Genomic DNA, 14,671 nt, shown 5'->3' with positions numbered 1-14,671 from the left:
TTCATTTTCTTGGAACATCCCTTCTGTAAACAATTTGGGGGCCGTCACAAAGGGCTGGACAGTACAATAGGGTCGATAGAGATGAGGTAGAGAGAGGTGCATACAAGGCTCCTGCTGGCTTTTTATTTTGTTTTGGCCTTTCATTGGAACAGACATCATTTTCATCATCTAAGAACAGAATGTTAAGTTATCAGTGTAGATATGAGGATATGGCCCTATTATAAGACAGGGTGGCGGTGGGAGCACCCAAGTACACATTGCAGGTGGGTGGTCATTCCCATACCAATTACAATTTGTTGACATGTGTTCAAGCTTCTTATAAGTTTATTGTCTACTTAAGAAATTAAAAATTCACATCTGTAAAATACCCAAAGTATGTTAGTTTCTAATACAGTTCTTGAACTTTCTCTAGTATGACAACCTTCTAATCATGCCTCTCTTCTGACACCTTTAGGACTTAAACCAGGAGATGGACATACAAGCTGAGAAACTCAAATGGCTGAATAGAACTGAACTGGAAATGCTTTCAGATAAAAGCCTGAGTTTACATGAAAGAGAAAAGATTTCAGAAAGCTTAAGAACTGTAAATTCAACCTGGAATAAGGTGTGCATTAAGAATTACTGTGGCGCCTTTCTAAGTAACTTTATCCTAGACTTCACCGATTTTACTGTATGTAGGTGAATTATGAATGTCCAAAAACAAGCAGTGCTGACTGTGCAGAGAATTCCAGCAAACACACTTTGGGAAATACTATTCTGGGATATTTCATTCATTCATGCAATCATTCACTCACTGAATAGGTTTTAACTGGACTCTCACTTTATGCCAGTCACCATTGTAATACAGCAAAGAGTATGTCACTCCTTCTAATCCAAAGAGTTTATTGTGGGGAGACAAGTTGCTAAGCAATTATAACATTGAGGGATCCATAGGGATATAAAAGTAGGGCATATGACCTGGCCTTAGGGGGTAACTGTGGATGGTTTTTTGGAGGAGATAATTTCCAAGCTAATTTGTAAAGGATGAATAAGAATTGGACAGATGAATAATGGGGGAAAAGGCATTGCAGAGAGAACAGCAGCAAGTGAAATGGTCTAGAAGAGACAGAGAATGAGCACAATGCACTTGGGTCCTGGAAGTCTCTCAGTATGAAGTGAAGGATGAGTGATGCTTTCAAACATTAGATCCTGGAGGCCGCACCATGCATCACAAAGAATTTAAGCTGTGTCTTGAGAACAGTTCATCACTTTGAGAGCAGTGGGCAGCTATTGAAGGTGGTTAAGCAGGAGAATGTTACCTTTTGAAAGCTCACTATAGCTGAACTATAGAGATGAAGTGATCCTAGGATGGATGTCCTTAGGATATCAGGAAGTCAAGTAACTCCTCTTAGCAAAACCTATGATCAGATCAGGATAACTGATCTGGAACGATCAATTAGTCATTAGCTTTGTCAAGGAGGCTTCAGGGAGACACATGATGACTTCAGATTTGGACATGTCTGAATATCCAGTTGCCAGAGGGAGCCAGACTGAAGATATATTTTTGGGAGTTCTTGGCATCTTTAACTCTGTATGGTAGATGTAACCATTAGAAACCAGGACCCAGGGAGAGAAGCCTGAGTCAATGGTAGAAAGACTAAAAAACCTACCCTTTAGAATGTTAGCATTTGATGGATGGGCAGAGGAGAATGAGCTGGTGAAGGACACTTAGAAGGTCAGAGAGAGGTGGGAAGAAAGTCAGGAGTACAGACTATTCAGAGTTCAAGGAGGGGAAGTGACAGCATTAAATGTTTCAAAGGGCCAGGGCAGCTAAGGACTGGATGGCGTTCTTTTTTTAAGAGTATATATTTTTATTGATTTCAGAGAGGAAGGGAGAAGGAGAGAGAGATAGAAGCATCAGTGGTGAGAGAGAATCATTGATCGGCAGACTCCTGCACACCCCCTACTGGGGATTGAGCCTGAGACCAGGGCATGTGCCCTGACTGGGAATGGAACCATGATCTGGTTCATAGGTCGATGCTCAACCACTGAGTCACAATGGCTGGGCTGGATGGCATTCTTGATAGTAATGTTGGTGGAGTAGGTACTTAAGCAAGGCTGCAGTGGATAGCAAAGCTATCATGTAGAATGACACTTTCTCTTTGGGAAACATAATCATCTTTATTTATATGGTACTCTTCTCTTTCCATTTGGCCGGATGCTATAGGTATGCAGAGACGTGCCGAGTGCACTGAAGGAATGCGTCCCGGAGCCCTGTTCTGTTTCTCAGTCAAGAACTGCTGGTAAGATACAGTTTATTCCTTAACCATTTTTATAAAAATAGCAAAATATTATGAATGTGAGCATCATATATGAATTAGAGAAAACTTTAAACTGGAAAACACAATGCAGTTGTGATTTGTTATTCTATTTTCAGTTATTTGAAAGGAACATCTTCTTTAAACCCAACACATACTTGACTGCAAAGCATGTATGAGAGATAACATTTTTGCCTTTCCTGGGACCAGAGTGGGACCTGGTCCCTAAGAGAGCCTGGGAAGGGAAGGGAAGGGACAAGGTGGGGAAACTGAGGACATGTGGTTTTTTCAGAAAGTCAGCAATAGCCATTACGCAACATGCCCTGTGTGGGGTGTAACTGCATGCAGATCATGACTGAGAACAAAGGATTAGGTATCCTGGAACCAGGCGGGAGATGGGGTTTTAGAAGAGTTCTCCATCCCAAGGAGGCTATTTACTGATAGATGCTGATGATCACTTAGGTGTGGAGGAAAAAGTTTTCTCACTATTTCCTTCTCTCTTTGTCCTGATCAGAGTGCAGGTTATGGCACCATAGCTATTACACCCGTGCCCTGCTCTCTCTCTTGACTGTTCTTGGCCCTTTACTGTATTAATTTTAGAATAGGAATTTTCAATATATGATTTTGTCAAGATATATGCAAACATGTTGGGGCTTTTAATTTAAATTGTGCTGAATTTATGGATTGACTATATGTTTTAGAAGATTATTTAAGCCTTATCTAATATACCGTATGCTAAAGTGGGCTCCAGATGGGTCTAATAATTCAGCTACCTTGTATAAAACTAAAGAAAAACAACCAACCTTCCATCATTAAAAACAAAAGACAAACACAAACAACCAAGAGAGAAAAATATGTATCCAAGTTTTGAAGAAGACAAGAATCTCTAACTGAAAGTTCTGGAAAACAATCTCCCAGGACAGATTTATGGATCTGATCACCCAAATTTGATAACATCTATATGTTAAAAAGAAAACACACATTAAAAATCCTAAAGTAGAAAGTGTTTTCAGCAATATGGCAAGATTCATCTTTCCTATAAAAATGAGTTCTTGCAAATTGAAAAGGAAGCAGATAAAGACCACAGTTATAAATTATACTATATTTGGTTAACAAACAAAAAATGTTTGGTCTCACTGATAATAAAAAACCAGTAAGTGAGCATACTGTGTGTTCATCCATTGAGACAGTATCGCTGGTGTGGATCCTTCATGCGGAGTCCACACGTCGCTGTTGCAAGTCTCAGTTTTCAACTTTTAAGGAAAAATTTGCTAATAAATATTAAATACATTAATTTTTTCATATTTTCTGATCCAGTCATTCTACTTTAGCAAATCAATACCAGAGTGTTCATCAGAAATATGCAAAATACTCTACACAAAAAAGACATTCCTTGCGAGTTCTTTTTTAAAGTGAAATGTAAGGAGCATCTAAATATCCAGCTGTAGAGTTAAGTAACTGGTAGTGAATACATATATATTCTTAGCTATTCACAATGATGTGGATGAAGAATTGCTAATGCTCATGTTGTAAAGTTAAGTGCCTTGCAAGCCCTCTGAACAACAGAAAACTATGAATAAATTGGCTTTATAATTAAGGCAAACCTCTTGACAAAATAAAATATCAGTGCTAATTTTCTCACAGTTGGTGTATTTATCTTCTCTTGGTGTCAGTGTTAGTTACTTCTGAGTTATTGCTGCCCTAGAATATTGTGTAACTGGGTGTTTAATTGGCTTTACCACCACCAAAGACATAGATACTGCCGGAAATACCATTGCCACTTCCATATAAAGAAATAGAAACTCTCACCATTTTTAAACCTAATCTAAATTTTACATAAGCACACAGATGTTTGTCACCATTGCCCCACCACAGTCAGAACATCCTATTGATTCGGTAGTACTTTGCTACATTTTTTATTTCAGCTCATCCTGGTGCCCTAAAGGTGGTGCTAGTATCCTCTGCATCAGAATCTTCTGCTCAGTCTCCTCGTACTTCAGAAATTTCAATCCCTGCTGATCTGGATAAAACGATAACAGAACTAGCCGACTGGTTGGTATTGATCGACCAGATGCTGAAGTCCAACATTGTCACTGTCGGGGATGTGGAAGAGATCAATAAGACGGTTTCCAGAATGAAAGTAGGTGCACAGGGTACAGGCTTGTCATGGAAACACCTCAGCACACGGGTAGACACGATCTGTTTGGCTCCCTTTTGTTTGTCCTGAACTCTGGGAGAGTGAGCTTTAAGAACTTCTTTATCTGCCAAACAGCCATCCCAGGCTAGCTCTGAAGAGTCTAGATTTTCTTGCATTTATGCTGTTTTGGTAAGATCACCTTTACCAACTTGAGTTGTAGACTCAGTGTATCTTTTAACATCTGAAACGGAGATTGTAAATCTAGTCCCATCAGTACAAATATAAACTAGCATTACAGTTAATGTCTAGTGTGATGTAGTATAATTTCCTGAAGTGCCTTTTCAACTTATGCTTTATAATGAGCTTATTTGTTTAATTGCTGACATTAGCAGTGAGAATGCCTGACCATAATTTTATATATATACACAAACACACCATGTCACGCCAATTTGTAAAGTTCTTTTTCCATATTCAGTGTGTGCTAGATTCTGGGCTTGTGTGCTGTATAGAGATACGGAAAAGAATATACTAAATACAAATTGGGAATGAACCACTAAATAACAGTGATTGCTAACTGTTATCAAGTACTTACTGTGTGTTGGACACTTTTGTAAGTAATTTCCATGTTTACTTCCTTAACTATCTATTGAAATAGTTACCAAATTTATCCCAGATTACAAATATGCCCCGACTATGATGGAGGCACTGAATGTGTACGAGTGAACAGTCTCTATGCAGAGCAGCGTGTAATAACAGGCACAGGCAGGTACATGTGACATGATAGGGGAGCCCGGGTGAAGAAGAGAGTTACTGCCACAGTGACGGAAGGCAGACCATGTGGGGTTTTCTCATCTAGAGACAAGTAAATGGCATTCCTGGTCTGGGGAGCAGAGGGAACAAAGACATGAGGTGGGGGAGCATGAAGGGTGAGGGACATGGGGTCAACATTTGTGCAGAGAAGAAATGCAGTAGGAAGTGAGATAGCAAGGACAGCTCGAGTTCACTTTGACGGAGCTTGCAGGCCACGCAGAACCCTTTTCATCTGTAAGCAATGGGCACGTGTTTTTATTCCTTTTTCTCTTTTAAAATTGTGCCTGGAGACTGATGATAACAATGATCTATTTTAGCAGGAAGAATGGGAATAGTGCAAGAGATGCTTAATACAAAAAAAAAAAAAGAGCCTTTCTGGGCTGCTGAGACCAAGCTGTCACAATTAGCAGAGCTTCAGAATAGCAGAAGTGAAATGTAGATGAGGGTTTGATTGATTCAGTTTTGAGTATGTTGTGTTGAGAGGTTCTTATGCCATTTAGAACGAAATGATCAGCATTCATTGAAATGTCTCTCTGGACTCAGGATTGGAAGTTGTGAATAATCCATTTAGGAATAACATTTGACACTGTAGGAGTAATTGGAGTCTGCAAAATTAGCGAATTCCTTAAGAGGAAGAGCTGGGAGAGAATCTTTACCATACCATTTGTACCTATTGGAAATAGTCTTTATGGCTATTAGTTCTATATTTAAAACACACCATTTTCTGACATTAACTTTTCTCCCATTGTTATCAGTACTAAGAGATAACTGTAGAGCAACAGTTTTTTGTGTCTAAAATTATTTAATTTACAATTACTCCAAATAGCATTTTTCTAATACCTCACTGACATCCCTGTAGGTGACATTAGTTTGTGTTCATACCTGATGTAGGCCTGATATGCAAGGTATCATCTGCAGAAATCACTGCTAATGTTTTCAGAACAGTTTTTAGTTTTTAAAGGGACTTCTTACATTTAATCTCCTCAGACCTGATATAGCTGAGCTGTCAGTATTTTATTTCTTTTTGTGAAAACAAAAACAGAGAGATGAAGTGCCTGGTTACCTAGATGGTAAGTGGCAGAGCTGAGATTTGAACCTAGGACTTACTGTGCCACATCTCTGGTGCCTCACTGTCCTGTATAGGAGACAAACAACTTTGATGTCAGTACACCAGTTTTGCTCCTTAGTGTTCTTGGCGAATAGACTGTTAGCCTATCTTAAAAATCATTTCTTCTTAAACAGATCACAAAGGCGGACTTGGAACAGCGCCACCCTCAGCTTGATTATGTTTTTACACTGGCTCAGAATTTGAAAAATAAAGCTTCCAGTTTAGATGTGAGAACAGCAATAACAGAAAAATGTAAGTCCAAAAAAATTATATGTCATCATCTACTTTCACTGAAAATGATTACACACATATACACCTTTTCAAAGATTATTCAATGAGAAATTAATATTATTTGATATTTGATACTCTTTATCTATTAATAAATACAGTTTTCCCTTGTGTTTTTTTTATCTTTTGTGAACAATCAGAATTCCCTTTTGAATTCCTCAAAGTATTACTATTATTATGTTTAAGTAGTTACTGATTCATTGGATTATTTTCTGTTAATATTTCTTTTGAAGGAACCAAGAAAACAAAAATTAGAGAAACCCACAGGAATGCGAACCCATTCTTTCATTGTAATTCATTCACTAAAACTAAATCTTAGCATGTCTTTTAACTCATGTTCTCAAAATTCAGTCTAAAAATATTTATTGAGCAACTACTCTGTACCTCTGTAGCTGGCAGTAATTTGGGAACACCTTAGCTAAAGACAAAATAAAGCAAAATAAAAAAAATAAGCAAACAAAACAACCACAGCCACGATTTTTGTTTCGTGTTTAATATCTGGCTTAAAAGCATCTGTATGTCATATCAAACAAGTCTGAATTCTCAAGAATGGGAAGACAAAAACAATCTAATAATAAAAGGAGGGAGAAAGAAGTAAAATGGCGAATTCAGGAAAAATAACCCCACTTGGTGAGACACTAAAAGTGCTCTGCTAACTCATCTGTTATAATAAACCTTGTTGCCACATTTATTTTGAAATCAAAACATACGTTAGGGACGGTCATAGTCTGCTTTTATCACCCTCTTCCACTACAGCCCTCGGCCCCATCTGTAGCTGTTTTGTACTGTATATGTTCTTTAAAACTTCTGGACAGTTCTTATTCTCCTTACCTTTATTCGCATATTTTTTTCCTCAGCCTTTTCTCCCCAGGTGAAATTCTACTCAGCTAATAAAATGTCACCCACTCTGTAAAGTCTTTCCCACCCTGTTCTGGTCCCTGGTGTTTTCTATCTTTAGTTCCTATCTTTAGATCTTTGCCCCCATAACTTCATTGTGAATCTCACAGTTACTGAAATTTCTCTCCTCCACAGATTGTGAATAGTCACCTTTCTGGGGCCTCCCACTGTGCTCCATACAAGTGATGGACTTAATTTGTGACAGAATATAAACTGGAATGTATTTTATCACCTTGTTTACTATTTCTCGAGGGGAGAAATTCGACTATTTCTCCTATAAAAAAGGCGCTTTGATTTCAAAATAAATGTGTGGCAGCAAGGTTGTTGCAAGAGATGAGTTAGCAAAGAGCTTTTACTGTCTCAAAGTGTTGCTTTATTTTTACTGATTCAGCCATTTTTCCTTCCTTTTCTGAATTGATGGATTGCTATGCCTGTGGAGATCCGGAGGGACCCCATTTCCCATCGCTGGCAGGGGAGCTCCTCTGGTTTAATGACACCAAACTCTTTGCAAATCCATCTCCATTTTGCCTTTTCTACCATCTTACGTTTATTTTTTTTTCTTTTCCCCACCACCTCTGTATTTGTCCAAAGTTTCTTTCCTTCTCCCAATTATCTTCCCTTTCCAATTTAACTCTCTCTCTCTCTCTGTTTTCTCTCCATTTTCTTATGTAGAGACTGCATAGTCTTTATCACTATTTATTATATGAGAAGCCATCCTCAGCTTCTACTACAAAAAGTAACCTGCTTTTTGCTCTTATTCACAAATAATAGGATCATTTGCTTATTTTTATGATAAACCGGTGATATTTGAAGTCGCTTGATGTCTTTAGTTTTATTTGTTCAATATTTCAGGATTCTGTTTGTAGTAGAATTGGTCAAAACTATTGTATGTAATTCTTTAACTGACAAGTAGAACATTATGATAGATTTGTCTTCTCCTTAAGTTACAATCTTAAGATATTTATTTAAGCTTTTATTCAGACAGTATAAAACAAATCATCTCATTGACACAATTTTTTAGAATTAATACATGTAAGTGTAATTTGTAGGTTTCTGAACAATATTGGATTGATAGCTTTAATGTTTTATTATAGCCTGTATTATCCCAAGAATTTTACCAGAAGAAATGTTATATTGTAATTAAGTTCTTCTTGGCCTGGTACTTAATTATAGCCCTTCAGTCTGTCTGACATTCAAAATAACTTCTAGAAGTTTGTTTTTAACTTTCTACCTATTATCAATGGGTTGTTGAAGATATTGAAAGCTATTGCTTACTGGTACTTCAGTTTAAGATCATGAACTGCCCTCGAAGTCATTAATCAGAAGTTTGTTTCCTTAGATCTTTCTTTTTTTTTTCAAAATATATTTTTATTGATTTACAGAGAGGAAGGGAGAGGGATAGAGAGTGAGAAACACCGATGAGAGAGAAACGTCGATCAGCTGCCTCCTGCACACTCCCCACTGGGGATGTGCCCGCAACCAAGGTACATGCCCTTGACCGGAATTGAACCTGGGATCCTTGAGTCCGCAGGCCGACGCTCTATCCACTGAGCCAAACCGGTCAGGGCTCCTTAGATCTTTCTTAACTTCATCTTAAAAATGAGAAGAGGAAAGAAGGGAGGGAAGGAGAGAAAGAGACTGAGAATGAAAGAAAGAGAAAGAGAAAGAGAAAGAAACAATAAAAAAGAGCAGACAAGAGCCAATATTTGTGGGCTGTTGTTTGTTGTTGTTTTGTTTTTATGATAAAGGGCTGCTGGGTACACAGAACTTGAATTTACTTTACTTTTAGTGTTTCTCTTGAACTTCAACATAGAAAAATACTTCCTTTTAGAGAGGTTTAATGCTACAGTGAAACAAATGTGAAAGTATTCTTAAGGAGTTTTCTTTTCAAATCAAGACTACCTTAGAGCATCTCCTTTGAGGATGACAAGTGACTATGTCTGTGTCTTAAAGTTCTGTCATAAAGTGCTATTAATACCTTTCTAAACCAGGTCCTGTAAATATAAAACAAGATAGAAAATTATTTTTCTTAGAATTTTTTGCTTTATCAGTTCACAGTAGTAGATATTTTTTATTGTGAGGTATTTTAGTGCATTTAAAATATATATTAACCAAAGAACTTGTATGACTTGTATGCATATATGCATAACCCATGGCCACAGGCAATAGTGTGGTGAGGCCTGGGATGGGGCAGGAGCCTGGTGAAGAGGGGTCATGGGGGAAAATGGGGGACATCTTTAATACTCTCAACAATAAAGATAAATTAAAATATATAAAAAACTGCTCATATATCAAAAAAAGAAAAGAAATAAAAGTGAGGCCAGCAGTTGGAACAGTAAAAAAATAAAATTTAATAGAGTTTCCTCAAAAATGGTTTCTGAAACATATCAATTGTATAGTATGACAGACTGACATTTCTTTAAAATGTGTGTCGACTTGCCTCTTTTCTCTTTTCTATTGATAGCTTCGTTTGTAATAAATTTGGTATCAGATACTTTTCCCCTTTCCTGAGAGTCACTTTCAGGAATTCTTTTTTTTGTAATGCTTCCTGTAGTGGAGAAGGTCAGGAACCAGTGGGATAGCACTCAGCATGGTGTAGAGTTGCGGCAGCAACAGCTGGAGGACATGGTGATTGACAGCCTACAGTGGGATGACCACAGAGAAGAGACTGAAGAACTTATGAGAAAATATGAGGCTCGACTCTATATTCTTCAACAAGCCCGAAGGGATCCACTTATCAAACAAATTTCTGATAATCAAGTAAGACTCATTAGATATCTTTTGGCGATATTGATTTGTTGGTTGTGTGTGTTTTTTTGGTTCTGTAATTTTAAGGATTCTTGTCATGATGTTTCCCCAAGTTCTTAGAATACACATTGAAATTAATATAAAGCATTTGACCAGGAAGGATTCTGAAAAATTCCTGGAGGCATAACAAATGGAAATGTACATATATCTTAGGTTTACAGCTCACTGACTCCTTGCAAATGGAACACACCCACAAACTGGCCACTAGAAAGGGAACATTTTCAGGATCCCAAGAACCTTATTTTGTTCCTTTCATGTCTATCCTGAAGGTTATTTCTATTTGGGAAATTTCTTGAAACTTTCATTTGAGGGCTACTGTAGGGAACAAATCAGGTAATAAGTAAGTTTAGTTTCTTTTAATACCTTTATAACAAACTGATTTATCAATGTCATCAGAGCAGGTAGCTTCTGTGATCAGTTTGGCTAATAGAGTTGATGATATTGAACATATATGGCACTATTTAAATTTTCTCTGCAATCATAGAAAATACTCTTGAATTAGAGGTTATGGTTGTCAGTTTATATTTTAGTGTAACATTTATTTGCCCTTCAGATAGCCTAAGATAAAAGTGTACATTTGTGAAGAATATAATAATGGATATGTAGGAATCTAAATCTAAATCATGAAAGTATATTTTCAGTCTTCATATGTATGGACTTTCTGTGGTTACAATATAAAAAACAAGTGGCCAGGTGTCCTGATTTCCTGGATCATTCCCTGTGTTTATGATATCTGCTAATTGTTTTCACCAAATGAATCAAAAGTAATATCAGCATAGCCCCTGAAACTTCACTAAAGGAATACAATTCAAAGTTGTATCAGTGCTTCAATCATCATATGTAGAATATTCTTTTATAATTAGCAGTATGGTCATTTCTTTCTGAAACTTTAGGGTTGACTTTTCTGTCAATAGCTACAAAAAACTATAGGAACTTTCATTTGTCCTTTAGATTTCATGAGGAGTATCTTGATCCAGGGACTCTCAGAGACTGAAAAACTATGTTAAGGAATTGATATGCCAATGGACATAGCCTTGGTGTAGCTATTCAAGCAACTCCCAGTGAACCTTGCATGGCTGCTTGATCCATTCAAGCAGTTACCTATAAACATACACAGTGATCGAGGGGCAGGAGATAGAAGACTTCCGTATTGTTGGCCCTTTCCATTGCTCTAAGTACATATAAGGGAACTCTATAGTCAATTCATTCCTAATCAGTGCATGTTCCTGTAAGGATCACATGTATAGCAGAAGGAATGAAAAAGACATTGTTTTTAGGAAATAAAATATCTAAAAGAGGAAGAGGTAATCATTTGTTTAATGTCATCTGCTATGTACCTGATCACTTTCTTAGTCATTTTTCTTTTCACATCTGTAATTATTTTGGTTTAAACTTACATGCAAGAGTTTGTTCAATAATTTGTTTTCTCCTTTTGATATCTGTGTCTAAAACATGTTAAAACCTACTGGGAGGACCAATGTTTTGGCAATACTGGTTACTGAGTGACCAAGTCTAACAATGGCGCCTGAAATTGCACCTTAGATACTGCTTCAAGAACTGGGTCCTGGCGACGGGATCGTGATGGCGTTCGATAACATCCTGCAGAAGCTGCTGGGAAAATATGGTAGCGATGACACGAGGAACGTGAAAGAAACCACCGAGTATCTGAAAGCATCATGGATCAATCTCAAACAAAGGTAAACGCTGAGGCCCTGGCAGGTAACGGTGTCTTGTCAGGTTGAGAATTTGATGGCTTTGGCTTTCTCATGGAAAAATGCCAAAATGTGTGACTACTAGAAGTACATTTTATTGTGATTAAAAAATTTTTTATGCTATTCTGAGTGTTATCATACAGAATGTATATTTATACAATATCTACTTGACTTACTACATGGAGATTTTCCTTAAATAAGTCTAAACCTTGCCAGTGATTATTTATGTGTTCTGATTTTTTTTTTTGGTCTGTTTGGTGTTACCTAGAGTAAATCTTGTAGCTCCGTGATGCTAAGGAATACTCAGGTACGCACAGCTGCATTAGGGTGATAGTAATCCTAATGGTCATTAAAATAGTGGGCTGTTTGGCCGGATTGCCTCAGTTGAGGCTGAGAACACATGGATCCAACTTTAGACTCCTGAACTATTCTGTGTGTATTCAGGGCTTAACTAATACATATACACATATATATATTTTATTACTCTGTCTAGTCAGTATGTATGGAACAGTCTAAAATAGATGTGGTGTATAAGAGAGATTTTTCTGTCACTTGAAGACCTAGGATTTGAGGACCTGTAAACAGTGGTTAGCATCTGTTTAAGATGGCATATTTATATTCACCATCAGTCAAGATGTGTTTACCTCCAGCATTCTGCAGGGAGCACCTTGCCTAAGGGAATTTGGTTTCACACACATCTTTACATATGCAAATGCAGCTGCCTGAAAGCTATCAAAGATATCATAACACATTTGTTTTTCTCTGAATAAAATGGATAATATTAGAACACTTTTTGATATGTATTACTGGTAATAAAGTATGGTCAAGCATTTAATAACAGTTTAACATGAAGATGTTTTATACAATTTTAGAATGCCATTTTTAGTTATAATTTCTAAAGTGGAGTTTGGGAAAACTCAAAATTAAGAGGGTGGTATATGAGCATGAAAAACCTAGGATTCTGGAGGAAATAAGACTGGGGTTGCAAATACAAAAATTCATAAGTGGTTAAAGCAGAAAATAGCTATAATATTGATCTTTCTAGCGTTTTATACAACTGTTTTCTTTTGTTGTAACAAGGTATTTGGGTGTAGAAAGGATTCGAATCCAAGGCTGGGAAGAAGGTGAATTAAAAACAAATTTAAGATACAAATTTACAGTTATAAAACGAATGTAATGTGCATCATGGTGACTATAGTTAACAATACTGTATTGTATATTTGAAAGTTGCTGTGAAAGGGTAGATCTTAAAAGTTCCCATCACAAGAAAAATTGTAACTGTGGTGATCGATGCTAATCACACTACAATATATACATAACTCAAATCATTATGTTGTATACCTAAAACTAATACAAGGTTGTATGTCAATCATGTTTGTTTTAAAAAGACAGCTGTAACACTAAGAGAGTCCTTAATCATACTTTATCTGTTTCCCAAAATTCACATATAAGTTGTGACTTTGTTTTTGTTGTAAAAAATGCCCCAAAACTTGATCACGTAGAAATGTGTGGCCTGCTTTATTTAGCACCCCCAATTCTTTATTTTTGCTTTTACTTTGTAAATATTTTATGACAGACTCCAGCAGTAGTTAGATTAGATGGAAGAGGCAATTAAAAATGAATTATATTCCAAGGTGATCTTTCATTTATCATAGTAAAGACAGCCACAGTGTTCCAACTTCATGGTGGTTACAAATAGTTGTCCTTATTCTAGTTTATTTCCCCATTTTGAGGGGAAAAAACTAAGTATATTCATATCTAGACATGATTTGGGTAAACTGTCATCTATAAAGTAGGGAAAATCCAACACAACTGTGGCTCACAGGGTCCCTTCCTGAGTGACAGCTAGGGTTTCTTTGATTTGAGAGGATTTTCTCTTTTAAATACAGTGACATTTACAATTTTTAACTGTTTTAATCGGAGAGCTTTCTAAAATATGCAAATCTGTCCTAACCTTCTTATACAAAGTGTGTGAACTTATAGTAAACATTTTTTGAATTCTTGGCATTGTTGTTGTAAAGATAGGATTAAGGACAGTTAAGAGCTACATGTAAACTTACGGTTCATTTAAACCAGTATTTCTCAACCTTTTAAAAATTATTATTAACCCCCTAAGAAGCCTTTTAAGGTATCTTCCCTCATGAAATTTTAATACCATGGTTATACTGTGTGTCTGTTTTTGTACTTTATAGTTATGCTTTATACATAAAAACAGTCATTTCTCCCCCCCACTGCTGTCCTCCACCTTACCCTGCCAAAGAACCCCTTACCACCTCCCTTAAGAATGCATGGTCTAATCGGGTGCTACAAGGCTCCGAGAAGTTTCAATGGCATGTTTAAGGTTTCGTAGCATAGCTAAGATGAGATTTCTCTATACGAAATTATGATCACTTTAGAGTTCTGAAGAATTGGTAGTAAGTTTATTCAGGCTGCTATGCTTTGTGAGTTTTGTGCTTTATTTTTACTGTGTAAATTGTATTGAGTATCTTCTCATTGTCAGGCACTGTGCTAAACTCTTCACAGGCATTATTTCATTAATCCTCACAACAGCCACAGGAGACAGGCAGCGTTTTCCTCAACACTATGTCGCTGATGGAACTGGAGCAGAGAGAAG

The 14,671-nt window shown here is 36.9% G+C and overlaps 1 protein-coding gene across 1 annotated transcript in view; it reads left to right on the top strand.

Moving 5' to 3' along the window:
- UTRN (utrophin) overlaps positions 1 to 14,671 on the top strand; it is a 433,433-nt gene that overhangs the window by 196,481 nt on the left and 222,281 nt on the right. The window contains 6 exon segments of the mRNA XM_023750172.1: positions 455 to 604; positions 2,207 to 2,282; positions 4,223 to 4,437; positions 6,487 to 6,604; positions 10,092 to 10,297; positions 11,888 to 12,042. Of these exon segments, the coding sequence (XP_023605940.1) occupies positions 455 to 604; positions 2,207 to 2,282; positions 4,223 to 4,437; positions 6,487 to 6,604; positions 10,092 to 10,297; positions 11,888 to 12,042 (920 nt within the window).

This window comes from Myotis lucifugus, unplaced genomic scaffold (assembly GCF_000147115.1).
Source record: "Myotis lucifugus unplaced genomic scaffold, Myoluc2.0 scaffold_11, whole genome shotgun sequence".
Lineage (NCBI taxonomy): Eukaryota > Metazoa > Chordata > Mammalia > Chiroptera > Vespertilionidae > Myotis > Myotis lucifugus.
Note: the sequence above shows the minus strand (reverse complement) of the source record. Positions and strands in the feature narration are given on the sequence as shown.